The sequence below is a fragment of the Balaenoptera musculus genome, chromosome 5, assembly GCF_009873245.2.
Source record: "Balaenoptera musculus isolate JJ_BM4_2016_0621 chromosome 5, mBalMus1.pri.v3, whole genome shotgun sequence".
Lineage (NCBI taxonomy): Eukaryota > Metazoa > Chordata > Mammalia > Artiodactyla > Balaenopteridae > Balaenoptera > Balaenoptera musculus.
In genome coordinates, this window is record NC_045789.1 from 126,407,465 (window position 1) to 126,425,741 (window position 18,277).

The following is an 18,277-nucleotide window of genomic DNA, read 5'->3' on the forward strand; positions in this document are numbered from 1 at the left end:
CCAAGTAGAAAGCTCTCATTGCATTTTAAAAATCAAAATATATTTGTACCTTTTTAACATATATCCATTCCAGGAAAAAGTATTTGGAGCATGGTTAATTTGTAAAAAAGTGTTCTCTACAAATTCAAAAACATGTGTATAAAATAAACAACAAGGACCTACTGTATAGCACAGGGAAGTATATTCAGTATCTTGTAATAACCTATAATGGGAAAGAATCTGGAAAAGAATATATATATGTATAACTGAATCACATTATAAAAAAAAAAGACACACACAGAAAAACCTCATAAAATTGTTTAAAAAGCCGGCGAAGAAATTAACAATCTGTTTTACTCCATACGACTTTAAAAATATTTCGGATCGTGGGTGGGAATAGGGGCGGAGAAGTGCACTAATCCTAGTGCCGGGGCAAAGGTTTCATAACTTTACCTACAGATTACACTGTTTTTATTTTGGACGCGGCTCAAGATTACAGATTACCGCAGTGCCCCAAAGCGCCGGGGGAAACTTTTTCACGGGGCGAGGCGACAGACGCAGAGGACAAGGTAACCCGATGGTGGTATCCAGGCCCATTCAGGAGCCGCCCAGCCTCGGCGGCCAAGATTACCCACCTCGCCTGGAGTCAACTGCACTTCAGGGCCTGTGGCAAAGCGACCCCACCGCCCGCCCCGAGCCACGTGCGTAGCGCGCCCCGCCCCTCGCTCGCAGCCGGCTGAGCGAGACGCGAGCCCGTCGCGAGTCACAGAGGATTGGTGCGCGCCCCGCCCCTGCGCCCGCAGAGGGGGCCGCCGTAGCCCGCGAATCGGGGAATCGCCCAGTTCGCTCTCCTTCCCCCTCGGCTGGCCGCTGGGGCGGGGCCAGCCCTCAAGCAGGGCGGCACCCAGGCGGGATAGTCAGTCAACCACCGGGGGCGGCGGCCCGGCGAGGGCACGAGCCGGTGAGCGGCCACGTCACGCTCCTCCGGGAGGCCCCGCCCCCGCTCTATCCTCTCGGACCGCCCCCTCCACGCCCCCGCCTCCGCCTCTGACCCCACGAGCAGTTACTGGCTCTGGGAGCGCGAGCCTCCCTGTTTCTGCTGGAGGTACTACAGCTTCGCGTTGCGGCGTTTCTGCCGCAGCCCGCGTCAAGTGAGGGCTACCGGCCCCCGGCTGCGGCGCCCGGCGCGTGTTGGCAGGCTCGGGGCTCGCGCCGCTGACGCGGGCTGGGCCGGCGGGCGGTTAGCGCCCCGTTCGACGCCGGGAGCTCCGCGGCCTGAGCCGACGCGGGCGGCCGGGCTCTCGGGTTCTCTTCCCCAGGCCGGAGCCAGTCGGTGTCCCGGCGGAGAGACGGGCAGCCGGGCTCCCTGGCCCCGGGCCGCCCCCGGCTGGGGCGGCTGGGGCAGGGGAACGATGTCTGCTCGCGTCCGGGTGCCCGCCGCTCACCCTCAGGAGGAGCGGCCCGCGGTACCAGCTGAGAGGGAGTCGCTGTCGGCCGCGGCGAGCCGGCAAGCCGGGAAGCTGCCTCCGCCCGAACGGGAGGGCAAGGAGGCAGCGAGGGAGGAGAGGAACGCGCTCGCCACCAGCACGGGGGCGCGGGGAGAGCCCTTGCCGGCGCCCGTGCTGGGACACAGCGTGCCTCAGGCGGCCGTGTCCGTGAAGCCCCTGGCGCTGCACCTGGCGCACAAGGCGCGCGGGCAGGGGGGGCCCTTCGGCTGGGAGCCGCCGCCACCGCTGCCGCGGGACTCGCCGGCCGAAGACGCCCGGGAGGAGGAGGCGGCGGCGGCAGGCTCTGAGGAAAAGCTACCGCCGCCGCCGCCGCCGCCGCCAACGCCGCCGCCGCCAACGCCGCCGCCGCCGCCACCGCCGCCGCCGCCGCTGCCGCGGAAGGAGAATCCCTGGACCAAAAAGCCTTCCCAGCACCTGTCCCCCGCCGGGACGGGGCCGCCGCCGCTGCCCCCACTGGAAACCCTGGAGGCAGGTCTGTGGCTCCTCTGCGGTGGGCACCGGGAGGGTGTGTGCAGGGGCGACTCGCGTGGCGGCAGAGGCTGGCGGGGGGTGGTGGGGTGGGGGAGGGGCAGGCCTCCGTTCCCTGTCAGTCGGAGGTATTTCGTTCCAAGGTGTCATTCACTTTGCCTGTTTACATAAATGGACATCTGGGAAGGGAGCAGCAGGAAGAGGTGGGACCTCGGGTTCTCCTTGACTGGTGGGGCACGGCGGGGGTCACGGAGCTGAGCCGCTCGGCGGGCACAGCCTCACTTAGGTCTTACCCCACGTGTTAGTGACGTGGGACAGCTGACTTTAGGTAGGTGTTGCAGTTCATCCTATAGAAAAGTTTCTGTAGACTTTTTAAAAAGAGGTGAAGCCAGTCGGAGCAAGGAGGTTTATATGTTAAGTGGAAGAGCAATTGTGAATTTTTTATTGTGAAATAATTGGTAAGCTGAAAATTTCAGTGTTTTCAAAACCGTGCTAAGTAGTCATATTAAAAATGAGATGCTGTGCTGTAGTTGCTACTCAAAAGCTTTGAGTTTACGACTGTGGTGGAAACTGGTTGAAATGAAATAGGATAGTTGACAAGAGAGTGAATTGCCCATTAGGTGAACAGTAGTCTTCTGACATTCAGTTAGCTCCCCTCTCTAGGGGAGGTAAGATTATGCCACTGCATTTGAATGCTGACCAATGCAGTATGGCCCTTGGTGCTTTATTTTGGTTATAGCAACTGCAGGTTTTTTTTTTTAATTTTTGGTTTAAGTGGAAATACTAAATAAACCGAAGACAGAAACCAGTATCTCCTAGTTTTGCTTTCTAATTAAGTTGTAGTAAATTAATTGAACTTTTCATATAGAAATTACAGCTGTTTACGTACAAGTCTTCACTCTTCTTAAAATTAAGGTTAACAGTGGAACAGGGAAAATTCAAGCATGTTTACAGGGTTGTGAGGCTCAAAAGAGATAAAGGAAATGGTTAAATATAAGGTGATTGTTATAGACACACATATTGCAGGTATAGAGGTATAGTAACATTTCTTCCAAGGAACTCCAACAGAGTGAGATAAGTGATAATTGATTTGCACAGTAATACTCAAATCATTTTTTTTTAATTCTGTGGTACAGTATAACTTTATTTAAACAGAAGTTATTTTACAGCTGAGGTCTGATAAATGGTTTTTAAATCATCATTCTTGATAAATCTTAACACTTGCAGAAAAAGCTGTTTAAAATTTTGCTCTAAATTTAATACTGCCACCAGTCTCTCCTAGCTGCAAAGATCTATCTGTTTACTAGTATTAATAACTGAAGTGAACAAAAATCTTAAAGCAAAATCTCTGTAAAATTTAGCAAAGGGAAAGAAAACTCTAGTGAATCTTAATGGCTGTTTCCCCTCCCTACTTCTAGACTTACACACATTATACATTATATTCAGTGATCTACAAAAAAAACCCTATTGGTTGTACAGTTAATTTGACAGGTTTTAAAACTTTCAAGATGAGACTCAGAAATTTTAATTGGAAATGACCTTGTGAAAATATTTAACAGTTTAATATAATTAACCTACAGGTGCCTTCACTGGGGTCCTTAATCTTTGTTGGAGATTAAGAACCAGGTGATGCTTGATGTATGGTGTGGTTCATGGGGATTTTAATTTTGCTGTTGTTTCTCTGTAGGCAGCATTTCTGTTCTTGGAATCTATTTTGTGCCCTCAGGAATACCGTTCTTCCTGTGTGAAGTGCTAGAGTAACTTTATAGCCTGTCCCCAGTACTGACTCTATACTTCTACACAACTTCTATTAGTAATTGAATAACTTAGGTAACTTTGATAAGAGATTTGTTGTGTAGAAACGCACAACTTGGGTTCTAGTCCAGATAGTGTTACTACCTAGCTAGTTGACTTTTGTGATGATTTCTGGGCCTTGTAAATGAATGAAATGGATATATTTTCTTTCATTTCTTAATACCAGATTGCCTTCTATAACCTGGGTCTGCCGGCTTCCTATTTTCCTAAGCAAATTTGCAACCTCAAGAATAATGAAATAGGAGCAGAGGACCTTTAGGGTCCAGGGTCCAGAGTAGGTGCAAACTAAGGGAGTGTTAAATTAGTATAATAATCTTATTAGTAGGAGGCCTATGTGATTTATCCTATAAACCAGGATATTCATGAGAGGGAAAGAGGATATTAATTATGCTGTAATAACAGAATTAAACTATGTTTGTCCTAACCAAACCTGGATTTACTGTCACTCACTCAATGAGATACAGGAATTCCATCCATAAAATTTCGCCAGAAAGTTTATTACCAGAGATAGAAACATAGGAAATGTAGGGAAGTATTTAAGGACTTGTAATCATGAATTTTCTGTTAGAACCTGCAGTTCTAACTGAACTGCAGGTGAGGCATTCTTCAGACCTTGTGACACACTTTCCTCCACTTTTGGGATGGTTCTGGCTTGTGTATTGCTGTTTCTGGTAATCCAGATAAGGCCCTCTTTTCAACCAAAGCCTGGCCCACAGGAGAAGCCTAGAATAGTGTCACTGCAGTTTTAAACTCCGGTCAGGAGACTGGAAAGAATTGTCCCCCAACCCTTGTTTAAAGTAGTTTTATTTATTTTGGAGACCTTTATTAAAATCACAGTATGGGATTTATGAATCACTTACCTGTACCCATGGTTACATTTTGCATATTAAAAATCAGCTTTCTAATACAATTTTAATTCTTTTACACACAAAAACGATGTATAAAAATATTGATTTTGGGAGTTCCCTGGTGGCTTAGTGGTTAGGATTTGGTGCTTTCACTGCAGAGGCCCAGGTTCGATCCCTGGTCAGGGAACCATCCCGCGTGCCGCAAGGCGCAGCCAAAATACAAAAAATAAAATGATTTTTTTTTCATCTTTTTCATCCTTCGTCTTCTTGACTCCATCAACCTTCTTTTCTCCAAGTGTGCTTCCCAGAAACCTCAAATAAGCTTACTGTAACTCTAATAACATTTTAATTAAGTTATGTAAATGATACATAAATATGTTCTTGTAAAGGAACTTTTGATGTTCCCTTCAGAAAAAAGATAGTCATGTTAGCAGTTTACTGAATATCCTTTCAGTCCTTTCTGTGAAATTACTTCCAAATATAGTGTTTTGTATATGTGTTTAGAATATTTTTAAAGTATTGGTAGATCTTTTATTTTTCTTCTTTACAACTAGTGAGTTTTTTATTTTTTAAATTAAGGTACAATTAACATCAGTTTCAGGTGTGCAACATAATGATTCGAGATTTGTATATACATATTGCGAAATGATCACCATAAGTTTAGTTAACTACCATCTACATACTTAGTTATAAAAAAATTTTTTTCCTTGTGATGAAGTTGATCCTTTTTAATGTAAACTTTAAAAAAATTGCTGAGAAGTGGTCCATAAATATAACTGATGTAGTTAATTTAGCCATTTACCTATTAATCAACATCTTGGTTGTTACATTTTTATGCATGCCTTTTATCCTAGAGAAAATACATATCTGATTTTCTCTAGGAGAGAAAAGTGGAATTGTTAGGTCACAGTGTATTTGTTGACAAGTTGCTCTTGAAAATGACTACTAATTGATACTCCCACTTTCAGAGTACGAGAAGTAAGTAGGTTTTTTTACGTGTTTTTTTAAAATTTTGTTTTATTTATTCTTTATACAGCAGGTTTTTATTGTTATCTGTTTTACACATATTAGTGTGTATATGTCAATCCCAATCTCCCAATTCATCTCACCGCCACCACCCCCACCCCCTGCCACTTTCCCCCCTTGGGGTCCATACGTTTGTTCTCTACATCTGTGTCTCTATTTCTGCCCTGCAAACCGGTTCGTCTGTACCATTTCTCTAGGTTCCACATGTATGAGTTAATATACGATATTTGTTTTTCTCTTTGTGACTTACTTCACTCTGTATGACAGTCTCTAGATCCATCCACATCTCTACAAATGACCCAATTTCGTTCCTTTTCATGGCTGAGTAATAATCCTTTGTATATATGTACCACATCTTCTTTATCCATTCGTCTGTCGATGGGCGTTTAGGTTGCTTCCATGACCTGACTATTGTAAATAGTGCTGCAGTGAACATTGGGGTGCATGTGTGTTGTTGAATTACGGTTTCCTCTGGGTATATGCCCAGTAGTGGGATTGCTGGGTCATACGGTAACTCTATTTTTAGTTTTTTAAGGAACCTCCATACTGTTCTCCATAGTGGCTGTATCAATTCACATTCCCACCAACAATGCAAGAGTGTTCGCTTTTCTCCATAACCCTCTCCAGCATTTGTTGTTTGTAGATTTTCTGATGATGCCCATTCTAACTGGGGTGAGGTGATACCTCATGGTAGTTTTGATTTGCATTTCTCTAGTAATTAGTGATGTTGAGCAGCTTTTCATGTGCTTCTTGGCTATCTGTATGTCTTCTTTGGAGAAATGTCTATTTAGGTCTTCTGCCCATTTTTGGATTGGGTTGTTTGTTTTTTTAATATTGAGCTGCATGAGCTGTTTATATATTTTGGAGATTAATCCTTTGTCTGTTTGTCTGTTGATTCGTTTGCAAATATTTTCTCCCATTCTGAGGTTTGTCTTTTTGTCTTGCTTGTAGTTTCCTTTGCTTTGCAAAAGCTTTTAAGTTTCATTAGGTCCCATTTCTTTATTTTTGTTTTTATTTTCATTACTCTAGGAGGTGGATCAAAAAAGATCTTGCTGTGATTTATGTCAAAGAGTGTTCTTCCTATGTTTTCCTCTAAGAGTTTTATAGTGTCCGGTCTTACATTTAGGTCTCTAATCTCTTTTGAGTTTATTTTTGTTTATGGTGTTAAGGAGTGTTCTAATTCCGTTCTTTTACATGTAGCTGTACAGTTTTCCCAGCACCACTTATTGAAGAGACTGTCTTTTCTCCATTGTATATCCTTGCCTCCTTTGTCATAGATTAGTTGACCATAGGTGTGTGGGTTTACCTCTGGGCTTTCTATCCTGTTCCAGTGATCTATATTTCTGTTTTAGTGCCGGTACCATATTGTCTTGATTACTGTAGCTTTGTAGTACAGTCTGAAGTCAGGGAGTCTGATTCCTCCAGCTCCGTTTTTTTCCCTCAAGATTGCTTTGGCTATTCGGGGTCTTTTATGTCTCCATACAAATTTTAAGATTTTTTGTTCTAGTTCTGTAAAACATGCCACTGGTAATTTGATGGGGATTGCATTGAATCTGTAGATTGCTTTGGATAGTATAGTCATCTTCACAATATTGAGTCTTCCAATCCAAGGACACAGTATATCTCTCCATTTGTTTGTGTCATCTTTGATTTCTTTCATCAGTGTCTTACAGTTTTCTGAGTACAGGTCTTTTACCTCCTTATGTAGGTTTATTCCTAGGTATTTTATTCTTTTTGTTGCAGTGGTGAATGGGATTGTTTCCTTAATTTCTCTTTCTGATCTTTCGTTGTTAGTGTACAGGGATGCAGGAGATTTCTGTGCATTAATTTTGTATTCTGCAACTTTACCAAATTCATTGATTAGCTCTATTAGTTTTCTGGTGGCATCTTTCGGATTCTCTATGTATAGTATCATGTCATCTGCAAACAGTGACAGTTTTACTTCTTCTTTTCCAAGTTGTATTCCTTTTATTTCTTTTTCTTCTCTGACTGCCGTGACTAGGACTTCCAGAACTATGTTGAATAATAGTGGCGAGAGTGGACATCCTTGTCTTGTTCCTGATCTTAGAGAAAATGCTTTCAGTTTTTCACCATTGAGAATGATGTTTGCTGTCGTTTTGTTGTATAAGGGCTTTATTATGTTGAGGTAGTTTCCCTCTATGCCCACTTTCTGGAGAGTTTTTATCATAAATGGGTGTTGAATTTTGTCAGAAGCTTTTTCTGCATCTATTGAGATGATCATGTGGTTTTTCTTCTTCAAGTTGTTAATATGGTGTATCACATTGATTGATTGGCGTACACTGAAGAATCCCTGCATCCCTGGGATAAATCCCACTTGATCATGGTGTATGATCCTTTTAATGTGTTGTTGGATTCTGTTTGCTAGTATTTTGTTGAGGATTTTTACATCTATATTCATCAGTGATATTGGTCTGTAATTTTCTTTTTTTTTTTGCAGTAACTTTGCCTTGTTTGGTATCAGGGTGATGGTGGCCACGTAGAATGAGTTTGGGAGTGTTCCTTCCTCTGCAATTTTTTGGAAGAGTTTGAGAAGGATAGGTGTTAGTTCTTCTCTAAATGTTTGATAGACATCACCTGTGAAGCCATCTGGTTCTGGACTACTGTTTGTTGGAAGATTTTTAATCACAGTTTCAATTTCATTACCTGTGATTGGTCTGTTCATATTTTCTAGTTCTTCCTGGTTTAGTCTTGGAAGGTTATACCTTTCTAAGAATTTGTCCTCTTTTTTTTTTTTTTTTAAATTTTATTTATTTATTTATTTATTTATGGCTGTGTTGGATCTTCGTTTCTGTGCGAGGGCTTTCTCTAGTTGCGGCAAGCGGGGGCCACTCTTCATTGCGGTGCGCGGGCCTCTTGTTATCGCGGCCTCTCTTGTTGCGGAGCACAGACTCCAGATGCGCAGGCTCAGTAATTGTGGCTCACGGGCCCAGTCGCTCCGCGGCATGTGGGATCTTCCCAGACCAGGGCTCGAGCCCGTGTCCCCTGCATTGGCAGGCAGACTCTCAACCACTGCGCCACCAGGGAAGCCCCTGTCCACTTCTTCTAGGTTGTCCATTTTATTGGCATAGAGTTGCTTGTAGTAGTCTCTTAGTATGCTTTGTATTTCTGCAGTGTCTGTTGTAAGTTCTCCTTTTTCATTTCTAATTTTATTGATTTGAGTCCTCTCTTCTTCTTGATGAGTCTGGCTAAAGGTTTATCAATTTTTTTTATCTTCTCAGAGAACCAGCTTTTAGTTTTATTGATCTTTGCTATTGTTTTCTTTGTTTCTATTTCATTTATTTCTGCTCTGATCTTTATGATTTCTTTCCTTCTACTAACTTTGGGTTTTCTTTGTTCTTCTTTCTCTAGTTCCTTTAGGTGTAAGGTTAGATTTTTTATTTGAGATTTTTCTTGTTTCTTGAGGTAGGCTTGTATTGCTATAAACTTCCCTCTTAGAACTGATTGTGCTGCATCCCATAGGTTTTGGATCGTCGTGTTTTCGTTGTCATTTGTCTCTAGGTATTTTTTGATTTCCTTTTTGATTTCTTCAGTGATCTCTTGGTTATTTAGTAATGTACTGTTTAGCCTCCATGTGTTTGTGTTTTTTATGTTTTTTTCCCTGTAATTGATTTCTAATCTCATAGCGCTGTGGTCGGAAAAGATGCTTCAAATGATTTCAATTTTCTTAAGTTTACCGAGGCTTGATTTGTGACCCAAGATGTGTCCTATCCTGGAGAATGTTCCGTGTACACTAGAGGAGAAAGTGTAATCTGCTGTTTTTTGGATGGAATGTCCTATAAATATCAATTAAATCTATCTGGTCTGTTGTGTCATTTAAACCTTGTGTTTCCTTATTAATTTTCTCTCTGGATGATCTGTCCATTGCTGTAAGTGAGGTGTTAAAGTCCCCTACTATTATTGTGTTACTGTTGATTTCCTCTTTTATGGCTGTTAGCAGTTGCCTTATGTATTGAGGTGCTCCTATGTTGGGTGTATATATATTTATAATTGTTGTATCTTCTTCTTGGATTGATCCCTTGATCATTATGTAGTGTCCTTCCTTGTCTCTTGTAATATTCTTTATTTTAAAGTCTATTTTATCTCGTATGAGAATTGCTACTCCCGCTTTCTTTTGATTTCCATTTGCATGGAATATCTTTTTCCATTTCCTCACTTTCAGTATGTATATGTCCCTAGGTCTGAAGTGGATTTCTTGTAGACAGAGTATATATGGGTCTTGTTTTTGTATCCATTCAGGAAGCCTGTGTCTTTTGGTTGGAGCATTTAATCCATTCACGTTTAAGGTAATTATCGATATGTATGTTCCTATGACCATTTTCTTAATTGTTTTGGGTTTGTTTTTGTAGGTCCTTTTCTTCTCTTGTGTTTCCCACTTAGAGAAGTTCCTTTTGCATTTGTTGTAGATCTGGTGTGGTGGTGCTGAATTCTCTTAGCTTTTGCTTGTCTGTAAAGCTTCTGATTTCTCCATCGAATCTGAATGAGATCCTTGCCAGGTAGAGTAATCTTGGTTGTAGGTTCTTCCCTTTCATCGCTTTAAATATATCATGCCACTCCCTTCTGGCTTGTAGAGTTTCTGCTGAGAAATCAGCTGTTAACCTTATGGGAGTTCCCTTGTATGTTATTTGTCATTTTTCCCTTGCTGCTTTCAATAATTTTTCTTTGTTTTTAATTTTTGTCAGTTTGATTACTATGTGTCTCCATGTGTTTCTTCTTTGGTTTATCCTGCCTGGGACTCTCTGCGCTTCCTGGACTTGGGTGGCTATTTCCTTTCCCATGTTAGGGAAGTTTTCGACTGTAATCTCTTCACATATTTTCTCAGGTCCTATCTCTCTCTCTTTTCCTTCTGGGACGCCTATAATGCGAATGTTGTTGTGTTTAATATTGTCCCAGAGGTCTCAGGCTGTCTTCATTTCTTTTCACTCTTTTTTGTTTATTCTGTTCCGTGGCAATGAATTCCACCATTCTGTCTTCCAGGTCACTTATCCATTCTTCTGCCTCAGTTATTCTGCTATTGGTTCCTTCTAGTGTATTTTTCATTTCAGTTATTGTATTGTTCATCTCTGTTGGTTTGTTCTTTAATTCTTCTAGGTGTTTCTTCTTTAATTCTTCTAGGTCTTTGTTAAACGTTTCTTGCAGCTTCTCGATCTTTGCCTCCATTCTTTTTCCGAGGTCCTGGATCATCTTCACTATCATTATTCTGAATTTTTTTTCTGGAAGGTTACATATCTCCACTTCATTTAGTTGTTTTTCTGGGGTTTTATCTTGTTCCTTCATCTGGTGCAAAGTCCTCTGCCTTTTCATTTTGTCTATCTTTCTGTGAATGGTTTTCCTTCCACAGGCTGCAGAATTGTAGTTCTTCTTGCCTCTGCTGTCTGCCCTCTGGTGGATGAGGTTATCTCGCTTTTTTTTACATTTTTTTAAGGCACTCATTTACTGTAGCAAAATAGCATTTTATGACATTTTTCCCTTAAATGTAATAAAACATGTGATTCATAACTCTCAATGCATTTTCTTAATTAAAGCTTTGCAAAAGATTATGGTCATGAGTAAAATCGCCCATCATACTGCAGTTTTTGTTTTCACTATCCAGGCTCTTAAAATGAATTCCTCATCTATTAGGAATTGTTTCCTTATAGATTAAGATATTAGGATAATATTCAAAGAAGTTGTATAGTAGCTCACTAGTGATGTTTGAAAAATGGATATGTGACGATCACACACTTGTTCGTGTATATTTATGTATATTTGGAGCCACTGGTAGCTTACGTTTCTTAGGTTTCATCTGCCTGAAAAAAATTTTTTTAATTAAAATTTCTTTATTTTTTAATTTTTAGGTTGGCTTTCTTTTTCAGTCTTAGGTTTTTTCTAATGATATGGTAGGAGGGCAGTTTCCTCCATTATGGTTGGAACATGGGAAAATGAAAATATTGTTTTCTTTTTTTGGTAATTAATTAATTTATTTTATTTTTGGCTGCGTTGGGTCTTCATTGCTGTGCACAGGCTTTATCTAGTTGCAGCGAGTGGGGGCTACTCTTCATTTTGGTGTACAGGCTTCTTATTTTGGTAGCTTCTCTTGTTGTGGTGCACGGACTCTTAGGCGTGTGGGCTTCAGTAGTTGTGGCTAGCAGGCTCTAGAGCCCAGGCTCAGTAGTTGTGGTGCACGGGCTTATTTGCTCTGTGGTATGTGGGATATTCCCGGACTAGGGCTTGAACCTGTGTCCCCTGCATTGGCAGGCAGATTCTTAACTACTGCACTACCAGGGAAGTCCTGAGGTCATTTATTTAAATACAGTTATCCGTAAACCTACAGTGAACATTTTTTTTTTTTTTGGTTGGGGGGCCGTGCTGCTCAGCCTGCAGTATCTTAGCTCCCCGACCAGGGATCGCACCTGTGCCCACTGCAGTGGAAGCATGGAGTCTTAACCACTGGACCTACAGGGAAGTCCCTGCAGTGAACATCTCATACTGACATCTTTGTACCTTGTCTTGATTACCAGATAATTTCTCAGAAATGGAATTGTTTCATTAAAAAGTATATACATTTTATTTTACTTTATTTATTTTTAAAATTTTTATTGGATTATAGTTGATTTACAGTGTGTGTTAGTTTCAGGTGTACAGCAGAGTGATTCAGTTATATATATACACATATATTCATTGTTTTTCAGATTCTTTTCTCATATAGGTTATCACAGAATATTGAGTAGAATTCCCTGTACTGTACAGTAGGTCCTTGTTGGTTATCTTCTCATAAAGGTTATCACAGAATATTGAGTAGAATTCCCTGTACTATACAGTAGGTTCTTGTTGGTTATCTATCTTATAAAAAAGTATATATACTTTATTATTATTATTATTATTATTTTGGCCACACAGCTTGTGGGATTTTAGTTTCCTGACCAGGTATTGAACCTCGGCCCTTGGCGGTGAGAACATGGAGGCCTGACCACTGGACCGCCAGGAAATTCCCCAAAAAGTGTATACATTTTAAATGACAGATTACCCTTGAAAGGTTCTACTACTTAATACTCATTCCAACAGCATGAGAGAAATGTCCATTTAAATAGGCGGGTCAATGCTTGGCATTCTCTGTTTTGTCAGAATGATAGGTGATAACTGTTCTGTTTTACTTTACATTTCTTAGTACAATTGAGTTAACATTTCATATTTGGCCACTGGTATTTCGTTTTTGAATCATCTCTTTATCTTTTACTCAGATTTATTTATTTATTTTTAAAAGCTCAGTGTCATTCTTTTAATGGAAAAAGAGTGGGTTGATGAGGTGGTCTAAGAGCAGCACAAAGGACTTGCTTATGTTGAACTTGGAATTAGACAAATGTGTTCACAGTTGGCATTGCACATCTGCATGTTCCCCTTCTACCTCTCTTAGGGAGTCTGCCCTGTGAAGTTGACAGCATGAAGGAGCAGACCAGAATGCTTGCTTTTTGTGGACAGCTAGCTCCCAAAGAAAAGGGCGGAAAGTTGTTGGCTTTGCAAGTCAGTTCTTTTCCTAAACTCATTAATCAGGAAACTTACTGTTTCTATGGGAGGAATTGGGACTTGGGAGCAGGAATGTTCCAGGAAAGTCTTCCTTTTAAAAAAGAAAATTAGGGGCTTCCCTGGTGGCACAGTGGTTAAGAATCCACCTGCCAATGCAGGGGACACGGGTTCAATCCCTGGTCCAGGAATATCCCACATGCTGCGGAGCAACTAAGCCCGTGTGTCACAACTACTGAGCCTGCTCGCCTAGAGCCCGTGCTCCACAACAAGAGAAGCCACCGCAATGAGAAGCCCATGCACCACAATGAAGAGTAACGCCCGCTCACCACAACTAGAGGAAGCCCGCGTGCAGCAACGAAGACCCAACTCAGCCAAAAATAAATAAATTTATTTAAAAAAAAGTAAATTAACTGTAAGAGCCATTTAGTAACCAATATTAAGAAATCACTTTCTGGGCTTCCCTTGTGGCGCAGTGGTTAAGAATCCGCCTGCCAATGCAGGGGACACGGGTTCAAGCCCTGGTCTGGGAAGATCCCACATGCCGCGGAGCAACTAAGCCCATGCGCCACAACTACTGAGCCTGTACTCTGGAGCTCGTGAGCCACAACTACTGAGCCCACGTGCCACAACTACTGAAGCCCGTGCGCCTAGAGCCTGTGCTTCACAAGAGAAGCCACCACAGTGAGAAGCCCACGCACCGCAACGAAGAGTAGCCCCCCCGCTCACCGCAACTAGAGAAAGCCCGCGCGCAGCAACGAAGACCCAACACAGCCAAAAATAAATAAATAAATAAGTAAATAAATTTATTTTAATAAAAAAAGTTATTTAAAAAAAAAAGAAAGAAAAGAAATCACTTTCCTATTCCAGTGTATCCAACCACATTGGCAAGCATAATTTGTCAAATACCTTTTATTGAGAATAAATTACAGTATTGATTGTGTACTTCATGATGCTCCATCAATAAAATGTCAGAACTATAGAGGGCACAGAGTTAAATGTGCACTTTTTTCCCATTGTATTTCCTGAGGAGGAGTTAAAGTTGAGAGAGTAAAATTTAAACAAAAATCCAAAATTTTTGAGTTCAAAAGAATTTATTGAAATCAAAATCTCTCTCCCTTTTATTTTTATTTTTTTAATTTGTTTAATTTTTGTTTTTTAAAGATTTTTTTTTTGATGTGGACCATTTTTAAAGTCTTTATTGAATTTGTTACAATATTGCTTCTGTTTTATGTTTTGGTTTTTTGGCCAGGAGGCATGTGGGATCTTAGCTCCCTGACCAGGGATCGAACCCGTGACCCCTGCATTGGAGGGCAGATTCTTAATCACTGGACTGCAAGGGAAGTCCCCTGATTTTAAAGCAATAGATTATTAACTCATGCTCAAATATTTTTTGGTTTGTAAATAACATATTTAATATTGAAGTTAAACAGTTTTTTAATTTTTATGTGGTCAGAATAATTTTTTAAATTTCTGACCTTAATTTTGTGATTATTAATGTCTAATTGATTTGTAATGAAACTTGCTTATGTGGCCTATCCCTAAATACTTTTCAGTACATCTAGTAGTTTGTATAAAGCTGTGTTTTGTAACCACCAGACACTTAATTTACTTGACCTAGCAGTATTTTGGGACATGTTTTCTACTTTGTTGAGGGAAAAGTCTTTCAAATGTTCTATACTGTATAACTTCCATACAATATACGTGGTATTTACAAAATATACCTCAGTCAAATTCTAATGTTCAAATATTGTTTTTGTTAAATTAGATTTTTTCCTGCTTCCCTTTTTGTCCTATCTGTCCATATTTTTTTCTGTATCTCATTTTTGTTAGTGAAGTATTTATCCTTATGCACATTGACACATATGTATACACTTATATATGTGTCCCTAAAGTATAAAGAAGTATAAAGCAAATACCCATGTACTCACTATTCTTCTTTAGAAATAGAATTACTACAGTATTCAAGATCCCTGTGTGCCCATCCCTGGTGATGTCTTCATCCTTGATCAATCTTCCTTTCATGAAATCTTATTTGAATGTTTCTGGGTTTTAACTCAAAGATTGCTTTATTTTAGTCTATGAATTGGTCATTGCCATGATTTATGGGATTCATGTTTTGTGGAATTACTGTGTTTTCTGTAGCTGCAGATCCCACTTTTATTCTGCTTTTTAAAGTTTAGGTCATGTTTAGCTAGATGATCATCATGGTAGATAATGAATCAAGATACAAGACACTGTAAAGCTTCATTACAATGAAGACTATATTTGTCAATGTTTGTGTTCTTATTCAAGAGGGACAAGTGATGATACCATGATAGTCTTGTGCAAACTTTTACAGAGATCACTTCTATTCTTTATGGCTTGGATCTAGATACAGCCTACTAGTTTGCCAAACTTTGTTTTCTGATGACAAATAGTTTGAAGTCTTCTGATTTATTTTCTGCATGCTCCTTGATGCATGTGAATGTATTTATATGTATATATAATATATATAGAAAAATGTATCCCATTGGGAATTGATTCACTAACTTTACTGTATTAAAACATGTTATATTGCTAATTTTTCCGTGTTACATTCTGTTAGTGAACGGATTGTTCTATCAGTTCAGTGTAAGTAAACTGTTAATATTTTCTACTTCTTGATTTGAACACTGAAGACCACTTTGAATCTACATTTGAAATGTAGTTGATTTCTTGTTAGGAATTTGAGTCTCAGAACTTTGGATTTTGTTGAGAATAATTATTCCACTGACTTAACTGAAATTGGTTTAATTGTTATTTTGTTAAATATTTTGCATGATGTGGTTGTAAAAACAATTCTATGTTTTTTTGTTTTGTTCTGGTTTGTTTTAGAGCTCAGTCCCCCCCAAATTATAAAAGCAGGAAAACTCAAGACAAAGAAATCCAACAAGGTATGTCATGACAAGAAATAGTTTTTAACTATTTTGAAAGAAACTCCTCTTAGATTATTGTGTATTTTTCTCTTCTAAGTCTATCATTGATGTTAGTTTAAAGTTAATATACTAGAGAATTGTAGCCTTTATCCAAATCCCCATATGCCTCTGTTATCCTGTCTCTATCAGTTTAGTCAAGGTCATTATTCATGCCACAAGTTGGATCATAAGACATTCCTCTTGCTGTGTTCTGTTTGCTGTGTTCTGTTGTTTGGAGAAGGTTTTGCATTATTTTGGCAAATGCCTGCATATAATTGAATGAGGGTGATTTTAAAAATTGCTTTCACTTTTAGAAAATATTTTTTCTATTTAAAATTTCTAAATTGCAGACATAACACTTCTTGTATTTACCTCTCAGGCTAGTGATTTCAGTGATATGGCGAACTGGCCAACACCAAGTGAATTAGTGAACACTGAAGTGAGTATTGTTTTAAGACTTCTTTTTTTTTTTTTTTTTTTAATAAAGGGAAGGTATTCTTTTTTTTTTTTTTTTTTTTTTAAATTTATTTATTTAATTTATTTATTTTTAGCTGCATTGGGTCTTTGTTGCTGCACGCGGGGTTTCTCTAGTTGCAGTGAGCGGGGGCTACTCCATGTTGCGGTGCGTGTGCTTCTCATTGCGGTGGCTTCTCTTGTTGCGGAGCACGGGCTCTAGGCTCATGGGCTTCAGTAGTTGTGGCATGCGGGCTCAGTAGTTGTGGCTTGCAGGCTCTAGAGCACAGGCTCAGTAGTTGTGGTGCACGGGCTTAGTTGCTCGGTGGCATGTGGGATCTTCCCAGATGAGGGCTCGAACCCGTGTGCCCTGCATTGGCAGGCAGATTCTTAACCACTGTACCACCAGGGAAGCCCGGTATTCTCCTTTTAACATGCTGAATTTTACTTCAAATTTAGAGAATTGCATTAATAAAATACCCATTTTTCAGATACCTTGATTTCATTCATCACATTGCCTTCATCTGGTTGTATTCTCAGGACCATACATTTGGAAAGGATGGGGTACCATGCTGTCAGCTTCACGTAATGCCTACAAATAGATTACTTTTTAATGTGTCTAAGTGAAGCCCATTTTGTGTTTCAGAATGTATTGTATATATGTTTTCTCTTGAGTTACAGTCTTTTCAATGTGTTGAAGTCCTAACTCTATATATACACATGAATATATATCATACCAAGAGATGTTCAGTAAATGGATTTTTAATTTATCCATGAAAGAAGTTCTAAAAGATGTTCTGGGATATTCTATCAAAAGTCTTTTTAGAGAAGTAGCATATATGGTATCTGGTTACATGGTTTCATTTGACACTGTACATCTTGCTATTTGTAATTTGTGCAGAATTATTGGTGTGTGGTTTAAACAACATATAAAGCAGCTTAATTGGTGTATAAATGACATAATAATAATAAACTGCACATAAATAAAGTGTACAGTTTGATATGCTTTGACCTATGAAACCTTTGCCACAAACAAGATAATGAACTTAATTTGTAATTCTTCCTGTCACATTCCACCCCCTCACCCCATCATCCCAGACAACCACTGATAGGCTTTCTGTCACTTAGTTAATTTGCATTTTCTACAGTTTTTTTTTTTTTATTGGAGTATAGTTGATTTACAATGCATTTTCTACAATTATATGTAAGTGGAGTCATACAGGATGCATTCTTTTTTTTTTTTTCTGGCTTTCATTTAGCTTAATTATTTTGAGATTTATTTATGTTATATGTATTAATAGTTCGTTCCTTCTTATTTTCTGATAGTACTCTATTGTATGGATATAACGCTGTCCATTCACCTATTGGTGGACATTTGTGTTGATTCCAGTTTTTGGCTATTAAGAATAAAGCTGCTATATAAATATTTGTGTACAAAATTTTGCATGGAATAATGCTTTTATTTTTCTTGGGAGTAGAATGGTTGGATTTTATGGTAGCTATTTATTTAACTTTTAAAACTACCAAACTTTTTATTCCACCAGCAGTGTATGAGAATTATAGTTATTCTATAGCCTCACTAATACTCGATGTGGTCAGCCTTTTAATTTTAGTGAGTCTAGTAGGTGTATAGTGGTATCACACTACAGTTTTTAATTTGCATTTTTCTAATGATGTCAAGCACATTTTCATGTACATTTGTCATCAGTATATCTTTTTGATGAAG

The 18,277-nt window shown here is 39.7% G+C and overlaps 1 protein-coding gene across 4 annotated transcripts in view; it reads left to right on the forward strand.

The window, feature by feature from the left end:
- Window positions 1-1,247: 1,247 nt before the first annotated feature.
- Window positions 1,248-18,277, forward strand: part of LARP1B (La ribonucleoprotein 1B) — a 130,077-nt gene continuing 113,047 nt past the window's right edge. For 3 of the 4 annotated variants that reach the window (XM_036852540.1, XM_036852541.1, XM_036852542.1), the window contains exons 1-3: window positions 1,248-1,959; window positions 16,019-16,077; window positions 16,478-16,537. In XM_036852540.1, coding sequence (XP_036708435.1) covers window positions 1,392-1,959; window positions 16,019-16,077; window positions 16,478-16,537 — 687 coding nt within the window. In that variant the 5' untranslated portion in view covers window positions 1,248-1,391. Of the gene's footprint in view, window positions 1,960-16,018; window positions 16,078-16,477; window positions 16,538-17,091; window positions 17,137-18,277 lie in introns of all 4 variants that reach the window. The other variant, XM_036852539.1, reaches the window with a different exon arrangement.